This window comes from Stegostoma tigrinum, chromosome 31 (genome assembly GCF_030684315.1).
Source record: "Stegostoma tigrinum isolate sSteTig4 chromosome 31, sSteTig4.hap1, whole genome shotgun sequence".
Taxonomy (NCBI): Eukaryota; Metazoa; Chordata; class Chondrichthyes; order Orectolobiformes; family Stegostomatidae; genus Stegostoma; species Stegostoma tigrinum.
This window is the reverse complement of record NC_081384.1, coordinates 1,347,693-1,357,751: the sequence shown is the minus strand read 5'-3', so window position 1 is coordinate 1,357,751 and position 10,059 is coordinate 1,347,693. Positions and strand designations below refer to the sequence as shown.

The following is a 10,059-nucleotide window of genomic DNA, read 5'->3' as shown; positions in this document are numbered from 1 at the left end:
TGATTTACTGTACGTGGGGCAGGGCTCAGTCTGGTATCTAACACAAAAAGGCGTTCCAGCTGTTGATGAAATTTAACGGTCTTTCACTCTCTGAATCAATTCAGGGCTATTTCTTGTCTCACCTAATTCACTGGACTGTCTGCCTGCTCCCCAGAAAACAGTGAATCTGGTTTATCTCCCTCAGGACTGCTGACGATCCTCTGTTTGACTCAGCACTCTAATTATAAAAATATATTTGAATTATTAGTACTGAATGGCCAGAGACCGACTGGTGTGGAGTGTGTCAGCGTGATGGGAAATCTGTGCCTGTGGGAGGTCTGTGAAGGCTTTCAGTTAGTTGGGGAAATTCATCTAATTTACACAAATCACCAAGGGGCTGACGCTGGCTGTACTGAATAGCAGCACCAAGGTATCACAATAGTTATTTGATGCATATACATTATTCGGTTGCTGTGATTCCTTTTTCTTTACTTCTCCATCAGAGGCAGAAATAACATAGTATTCAGTACAACGACAAAAAGAATATCCTCCAGACAGTGCATTAGCATCATTGGAAGAGGCTTTGTGCCATCCAGGATATAATCTGAACTGCTCTTTTCCCATGAGGTGTGCTGTTAATGTTGTGTTCTCTAAAAACAATGGCCAAGCAGGCAGTGCAATATTCAAAGCTGCATGAAACATTAGAAAAGGAACATATACCAGCCACTTCAACTAAGAGACATAGGCACAAGTACGTTGAAATAGCAATGAATACCCAATGATTTGACTGAATTCAAAAGCTACTGGTTTAGCAGCTAAGCTTCTCAGAATAAATTGTAGTTTGCAAATTCATTACAAAGGAGAAAATAAAACAAGTGACTGATCAATTTACCCGTAACACCAAGTATTTCCAAAGTTTTTATTTAATTTGATATTTTACTTCATAATCAGTAGCATAATCCTGCAGTACAAAAGAACATGATTCAAAATAGAAAGTTTTGCATTTGTATAATGCCTTTCACAATCTCAACGTGACAATGTGCTTAACAGCCAATGAACTATTTTTGAAGAGTAGGTATTGTAGCAGCCAATTTATGTGTGGCAAAATCCCATAAACACCAAGGTGCTCAAGAGCACGTAACTTGTTATTTTGTTTATTGATATTGTTTGAGAGATCAATGTTGGACAGGCAACTTCAATATAAAACCATGGGATCTTTTAGGTTCAACTGAGCAGATGGATGCTGGGTTTAATGGCTCCTTTGAAAGATGGCATCACATCTCAGTACTGCACTTCAGTTTCAACCTTGATAGTTAAGCTCAAGCATATGAATAGGAAAAGGCACTTACAACTTTCAGATGCGGGGGTTGGAGGGGGGGGGGGGTGTTGAGAGTGCCTCACACTGTGCCATGGTTACCACTGATAGAACAATCCAAAATACCAAACCTCTATTGATAGTTGACATTAAAGTGAAACTCTGCCACTTTCAGGTTCACAAGAGCTGTCCTGAGACTCCTCCATCCCTTTGTGAGTGGGTGACCTGCAGTACATAAAGCTTCCTTTAATATATTCTTTCAGGGGATTATAGGTGCTGCTGAATGTGGCTGCAGTATTTTTGGCCCGTTCCTACTTGCCCTTGAACTGATCAGCTCTCTAGTCTATTTCAGGGGTCAGTTAAGAATCAAGTACATTGCTGTGGGTCTGGAGTCACGCGTAGGGTCAGACCAGGTAAGGTTGGCAGATTTCCTTCCCTGAAACAGTGACCCAGATGGGTTTTCCAACAATCGATGATAGTTTCATGGTCATGGTTACTGAAACTAGCTTCCATTCCTAGATTTTAAAAACTTAATTGAATTTAAATTCCACCAGCCCGGATGTTGGGATTTCAAATTTTGCCCCACCGTGGACTTCTGGACTACTAATTTAATGATATTACCACGGTGTCATGGCTCCTCCATAAAAACATTAAAAACTACTTGATAATTTCTACAGAGTACTGGCTGGATTTTTTCTGTCTGGCTCTAACAGAGAGATGTATGCTGTTGCTTTGGTTACAAAGGTGAGACTATGAGCCATTTGTTCAGTCACAAAGTTCAGACAATTCAAACCCTAACACCGCTCATGGCCACCATTCTGTTTTGGGACATGATGTGGAGAATGGCAAGCAAGAAGTATGAAATTTCATTTTGGAGTCTTGGGTCCATAAATGTTGTGATAGGATCAAGCTGTGCGGAATCCCACATCTCAGGAATAATTCCACCCAGGTGAACACTGAGGCAGTTTCTTGCTGCTATATTATAAATTCGGATAGTGTAAGAAGCCTCCTGTAAGTGGTCTCCTGCAACTATTATATTGAATGCATTCATACCCAACACCCTTAAATGAGTTATGTTCAAATGCTGTTTCTCTGCATCCAGCAACATACTGGGTTTGCGATGTTTAAAGGCGATGCTTTGTAAAGATTTTTTGAAAATTATTAACTGATGCAACTATCTACAGGCTGTGGGGCAGGACTGGGTCACACATAAAAGAGTGTCGCTTATTTTGAGTATGGAGTTGACACAAGGCCAGCAGGTCTGGTGCTGGCCCCTTGGGATCTTGTCTGTTCTCGGCAGGCTCTTTCTCAACAGCTCCGTCATAAGTGATGGGATAAACATTACCAAAGTCCACATGTTCTAAAAAACATGGTTTTCACTGGTTTTCCATTGTCAGTGAGTTTAACAAGCCAAAATGGAAACCTGATCTTGTTTCTCTGCTCCTTCAGACACCAAGGTCATCGCTTGGAACCTTTATGTTCGGAGAAACAAAACCTATTAGAATTGATTTACTTCTAATGAAAGTGAATTATTGAAAATTTACATAATTGGTTCCAAGTATGAGGAATTGCATTATTCAAAAACAAAGCAGTGCTAAATTGTTAAAAAAAACAAACTGTATAAAATCAAAAATTGTTTGTTTGGAAATAATTTTACGGTGTCAATCTAGTGTAAAATCTAATGAAGCAGGAAATATAAAAATGTTTCACATTTACATTCACAGTAGAAGTATATTTATTTTGGGTGTTAATACAGCAACAGCTGGTCATTTCAGACAGCACAGTGAATCTGCTTTCCTGTTTTCACAGACCGTTCCCGCGGGTCTTGCTCAGATATGGGTCAATGATCGCTCAACCTGCTGTCTCAATTACTGCCTGACAATGGAAGCTGCCCTCAATCTCTGCAAAGTGCTGGGCCATACAGAAGGCTGTCTACCTGTTCTCTCTATTTGCCTTTTACATCTGGTATCCCTCCACTGAAAAAGCAGTCAGTTTCAAAGATAACAGAGTGGATTGAATCTGCAGTAAAAATACTTCTGAGAACGAAGCTCTCTGTAGACAAGCTCCAATTTGTGGCACAGATAAAATAGAGTGTGCTCAAAGTTGAGAAATCCTTCAAAGTCAGAGTAACAAAATAAACACAGCATGCCCATCACCCTCTGAAATAAAGAGCCAAGTTTGAGTCTTGAATTTAAGCTATTAATTAGAACACTCCTCCTGAAATATCAACTCGACTTTTCCTTTCTCGGATACTAGAAATGCAATGCAGCTTCAGAGTTTTGTTTTTTTTCGTTATAAAGATGTACTGATACTTTTCTATAGACAATAATGCCTACAATAAAATTAGTGGTTTGAAGACACCATAGAAGCTGTAGAACAAGCTGTAATGGATGATGCTGCTTGTGAGATGTACATGTATAAATGAACTGTATCAGTAAGACATATTTACATTGCAGAGCACACAGGCTAGGCTCTTGGAAACCTATATCACTGCACTCTGATTGCACAGACTGTTAGGTCTGTATAAAAAATAAGATGGATGTGTAATTGACATGAGCAATAGTACAGAATAAAGCAATGTGTTTTCAAAATTTACAACACTTAAAGCTCCTAATCTTTACAGGTTTTGATTGCATGTTTCCTCAGTCAATTTTAATGTAAGTGTGTTGGTGAAAGTAAGATTAATAGCTTCAGGATTCTTGTATACTCCCCACTAACAATGTAACTGGATGAATTCAGCAAAACTTGTCAGATTCAGAAACACCACAGTCTAACTTGGGTTCTCTGGGATGACAGTAGGGTTTAGGCTGTGTAATGGCAGCACTGAAATGAGATGCAAGATTAGCTGTGTAAAAGTTAAATGGATAAGGCAAGAGCAAAAGAAAAAACCAGAAATAATCCAAGTGGAATGGTAACAGAATCAAAGTAAATACATGCTAGATTGCCCAATAGCAGGCCACAAAACACTGATGAAGCCATTCCTAGTGTTATATTGAATTTTACATTAACAAAAGGAATATTTGGGTTCATATGCAACCTGAGGGCCTTTTGTCAGCCCACACATGTGGCACACTAGCTACACTGCGTCCTGCAGAGTGTCACTGCTCAGATACAGTTATTAGCTGAAAGTGTTTGTTAATGTGCACTGATTAGACTGCGACTCTTGAACCCTGTGGCTGTGTGCAACTCAGAACACTTTCTGCATTTCTTAATTACTTGTGTAGAAATGGGAAATAAAAGTGCTTTGCCAGTACACGCTGAGATCTGAGACTCTTATCTTTCCTGCAACACTGAGACATGCTGCTCAAATACTACACATAGTATCTTACAGCAGTATCTGTAAAAGTTATAATGCTGAAAATCATAAAACAAACACAAAAATTAAAATGAGGCTCTAAGAATGTAAAGAATAAGATTCTAGTGATGCCTATTGAAGTTGAGATCCTAAATCTTCTAAAAATTCTGAACAACACCATTACATGAATTTCCTACATGAATGATTTTCTCATATTGTTAAAGAAAGGAGTAATGAGTGTCCATGTTGGATACACACACAGTGCATGGAGCTATTCTAATGCTAGTTTAGCCAAAACACTAAGGGAACAAGTCAAACTTGACAAGGTGCTGATTGCAACAAGCACCTGTGAGCTTACTGTTTTGTTCTGTTCCACTATTACAGACTCCACTATTACAGATACAAAACAGAGTTAAAAAGGTGTAAGCAATTTACATAAGCAAAAAGAATGCAACAAGAAAAGCAATCATAAAGTGGCTGCTTGAGGTTTGATATTTTTCTGCACGCTTGTTCCATTGATTGACTGGATACGATGCCTGAATTCACTCCAGTGCACAATCCATTTACTCCATCTGAGGTGTCCTTCCCTTCCACATTGGACAGAATTGAATGACACTCTTCTTTGCAATTAGCATTTCAATGACACTCATCATTTTAAAGGGTAGTTCTGAGATTATCCTTCTCTGATCTGCAGCAAGTGTTTGAGTAGCAGGTGACACTGGAAGAAGCTCTCATCAGGTCTGAGTTCTGAATATCAGAAATCTCTGGTATTCACATTTGTAACAATTTGGTAGAAACCAGAAGATTGAGTTTACAGAGCTATGAAAAACATACCTGTTTCAGGGATGACTGAGTTATATGGCAACTGGCATGGCAGAGAGGTTTTTGACACCATCAAGGTCAGAATTACACTAGTTTCAAGAAAGAACAAATTACATACTGTTACAGGGACACAGGCAGATCTTGATTAAGGACCTTGTGAATCAATTAAGTGAACTGCTCACAATTTTAACGGTGAGACCTCATTGTCTTTCAGTTGACTTACAATGGGATGGCATCTCAATCTAATGCCTCTGTCTTGCCAGACTCTCTCACAATATCAACAGGTCTGGTTAGTTAACTTCACTGTTCTTTCAGAAGGCATTTTGTACACTGTTCAGATCCAATCAGCTTGTGTCTGGATAATATTTTACAGTCTCTCCACAGTCAGCATTGTTGCTTAAATGTTATTTGGTGAGTTCATTACAGCTACAACGTAATGCTCAATAAAATGCCCTTTACCTGGTCGCAGGTGCATAGATTTCAGATGAGTGCACACAAAGGCACAGAAACACAGCATTAAGTATGAAAGCAAAGCATGAGGTCTAAAATTTTTTTGTTCTGTCTGGTCCTGGATAGAATCTGATCTCTGCAGCTCATTTTCTGCAGTAACGATGCTCCCCTCTGGCTATATGAGAGGAGAACTCATATCTGTCCTGGCTGCGATACCCACACACATTACATTCAAAAGGGTCACGAAAACCATGGCAGCCCATGTGTATAGTGAACATCACATAATCCAGGTACAGCACTCGACAGTGGTCACATTTGAAGACTCTGACCTGTTCACCCTCATTAGTAATCACCTTAAACATCTCGCGGCCCAATCCCCCTGTTGTTTTCATGATGTCAAATGGTTTTGGGCTCTCTTTGATGGTAGGGACCCCATTTCTGACTCGGGGTGCAATCATCTGATGCTGTAGGTAGGCCTGACTCTGTCGCTCCTCGTGGTTGCTCTCTGTGTCTGTGGAGTCCTGGCAACTGTTGCTGGGTGACACCCCTCTTTCAGAGGTCTTTGTTTTCAATTGGGAGCCACTGTTCTCTGTGGCTGCTTCTCGCACGTGACCATTTGGGGCATCAGAGCGTGTGAGAGACAGTGGGTAGAGGCTGCTGATGACAGACACCATTTCTGAGGTGGGAGCAGGGGCTGTCTGGACGAGGGGTCGCAATGATTCTGCCCCCAAGTACGAGATTGCATTGTTGATAGCCTGGTCCATGAAACGAGTCTGCATCATTTCACCCTCCTTGTCATAAGATGAGGTTGAATTGTACTGCAGGTCAGGGTAGCCCAGACAATACTGCTTCTCACCTGTGTATAAAAAGAAAAGCAGAATTTAGGGCTCGTGGGGCACTGCAACTCAAATTCTACATCAGGTAAACAGTTTCAAAGGCGTCAGCAGTTAATAGCTTTCATGGGCAACATAAAATACAGTTTGTTGTAAAGAAACTTGTTTAATCACTGTAATGGGTACCTGATATTTGGATCAGTATGAAGTGGGGAACTGTGAAGAAAAGCTAATGAGTAACTCACCCAGGGTCTACGAGCTGTCAGACTGCTTCTTCACTGCAACTCTCTCCACATTTAGGGAATATCCTGCAGCATGTACTTTGCAAATTGTCCCACAGCTCAGTCAGTGTGCAATTTAGATTCAATTCAATTTAGATCCTGCGAGCTCATATATAGTTTCAACATTTGGGTGCTTTATTAAAAGTGGGAGTGAGTCCTTAACAATTACAGCAATGATCTAAAGTTGCTCTAAACTAATGATATATGAAGCTAAGATTGTTACATTAATCAAACACTTGTCAATTTCTGCATAACATTAATTCTGTATTTTGTATTTATGACACCTGCAGAATGAATTTTCCAAAAGTTACTTATAAGGAATATGGCATTAACCCAATATACAACAACTGTAACTTCATCACTATTATTTCTTCTAAAAAGGTGGCGCCATGTCTATTTTCTTGTATTTACTTAAACTCACCATGACACTTCAGTGCAACTCAATTCTCACTTTGAAAGAATAACTTTGTGACTTTGTGCTCCCAGTGTGCAGCTAAGCTAGACTTGTAGGGTGGGCCAAGGTTGGAGAGCCTACGGAGGGGAAGACAAGAGCACAAGGGCTGGGTTTTAAAGGCAATTGGGGGAGGAACAAAATGGGAGGGTAGGCTGAGTGACATCTTGGGAGCTACTGTGACAATGGACCCCTAATTGATGGCAGTTTCACTGCTGTCTTTTCAAAAATGGCTTTCAGACTCTGGCCACTTGCTGCTGCTCATTTTTTAAGGAAGTGGAGGTGGATTAAGGCCTGGCTTTAAATGCCACTTATTGGGTAGTTAGGGCATCAATAGGGGCTTTATCTAGCAACTCCCCAGCCTCATACTAAGAGGAAGGAACAAATTGGGGAGGGCAGGAAGGAGCTGGGCTAGGCACCCAACATATTATACTTTCTCCCAGTTTCACTGAAAACAGCAGCAAGATACAAGAAAATCCAGGACAATACAACAGGTGTTGGTCCAATCTACACTCCCAGCATGAGCACCATTTCCGGTTGGGAGCCTGAGCCTGCACCATAGTCTTTTACGCTCCTAAATATGGGATCACTCCCTGGACAGGACTTAACAAGAGATAATGGGGTTGGAACCAGAAAAATGCCACACTTGACAAGCTGGTGGTAGCCTTTCCTGAGATAATGGGGACTGCAGATGCTGGAGAATCGAAGATAACAAAGTGTGAATCAGGATGAACACAGCAGGCCAAGCAGCATCTCAGGAGCACAAATGCTGACGTTTCGGGCCTAGACCTTTCATCAGAGAACAGGATGGGGACAGGGTTCTGAAATAAATAGGGAGAGAGGGGGAGGTGGACCGAAGATGGATAGAGGAGACGAAAGGTGGGGAGGAGAGTATAGGTGGGGAGGGGATAGGTCAGTCCGGGGAGGACAGGTCAAGGGGGCGGGATAAGGTTAGTAGGTGGGAAATGGAGGAGCGGCTTGAGGTGGGAGTAGGGGATAGGTGAGAGGAAGAACAGGTTAGGGAGGCGGGTACGAGCTAGACTGGTTTTGGGATGCAGTGGGGGGAGGGGAGGTTTTGAAGCTGGTGAAGTCCACATTGATACCATTGGGCTGCAGGGTTCCCAAATGGAATATGAGTTGCTGTTCCTGCAACCTTTGGGTGGCATCATTGTGGCACTGCAGGAGGTCCAGGATGGACATGTCGTCTAAGGAATGGGAGGGGGAGTGGAAATGGTTCACGACTGGGAGATGCAGCTGTTTATTGCGAACCGAGTGGAGGTGTTCTGCAAAGCGGTCCCCAAGCCTCCGCTTGGTTTCTCCAATGTAGAGGAAGCCACAATGGGTACAGTGGATACAGTATACCACATTGGCAGATACATCCCTCACCTTCCTGGACCTCTCTGTCTCCATCTCAGGCAACCAGCTAGAAACTGATGTCCATTTCAAGCCCACAGACTCCCACAGCTACCTAGAATACGCTTCCTCCCACCCACATTCCTGCAAAAATTCCATCCCCTATTCCCAATTCCTTCGCCTCCACATCTGCTCCCAGGATGAGGCATTCCATTCCGCACATCCCAGATGTCCACGTTCTTCAAGGACCGCAACTTTCCCCCCGCAGTGGTCAAGAACGCCCTTGACCGCGTCTCCCGCATTTCCCGCAACACATCCCTCACATCCCGCCCCCACAATAACCACAAAAAGAGAATCCCCCTCGTCCTCACACACCATCCCACCAACCTCCGGATACAACGCATCATCCTCCGACACTTCCGCCATCTACAATCCGACCCCACCACCCAAGACATTTTTCCATCCCCACCCCTGTCTGCTTTCCGGAGAGACCACTCTCTCCGTGACTCCCTTGTTCGCTCCACACTGTCCTCCAACCCCACCACACCCGGCACCTTCCCCTGCAACCGCAGGAAATGCTACACTTGCCCCCACACCTCCTCCCTCACCCCTATCCCAGGCCCCAAGATGACATTCCACATTAAGCAGAGGTTCACCTGCACATCTGCCAACGTGGTATACTGCATCCACTGTACCCGGTGTGGCTTCCTCTACATTGGGGAAACCAAGCGGAGGCTTGGGGACCACTTTGCAGAACACCTCCGCTTGGTTCGCAATAAACAACTGCACCTCCCAGTCACGAACCATTTTAACTTCCCCTCCCATTCCTTCGATGACATGTCCATCCTGGGCCTCCTGCAGTGCCACAATGATGCCACCCAAAGGTTGCAGGAACAGCAACTTATATTCCGCTTGGGAGCCCTGCAGCCCAATGGTATCAATGTGGATTTCACAAGCTTCAAAATCTCCCCTTCCCCCACTGCATCCCAAAACCAGCCCAGCTCGTCCCCTCCCCCCACTGCATCCCAAAACCAGCACAGCTCGTCCCCGCCTCCCTAACCTGTTCTTCCTCTCACCTATACCCTCCTCCCACCTCAAGCTGCACCTCCATTTCCCACCTACTAACCTCATCCTGCCTGCCTGATCTGTCAGTCCTCCCCGGACTGACCTATCTCCTCCCCATCTATACTCTCCTCTCCACCTATCTTGTCCTCTATCCATCTTCGGTCCACCTCCCCCTCTCCCCGTTTATTTCAGAACCCTCTCCCCATCCTCTTCTC

At 43.3% G+C, this 10,059-nt stretch overlaps 1 protein-coding gene across 2 annotated transcripts in view; it reads right to left on the bottom strand.

The window, feature by feature from the left end:
* Positions 1–946: 946 nt before the first annotated feature.
* The window catches only part of LOC125466459 (zinc finger protein Aiolos-like), a 198,992-nt gene continuing 189,879 nt past the window's right edge, over positions 947–10,059 (bottom strand). For both annotated transcript variants that reach the window (XM_048560982.2, XM_059638785.1), the window contains exon 8: positions 947–6,717. In XM_048560982.2, coding sequence (XP_048416939.1) covers positions 6,005–6,717 — 713 coding nt within the window. In that variant the 3' untranslated portion in view covers positions 947–6,004. The remainder of the gene's footprint in view (positions 6,718–10,059) is intronic.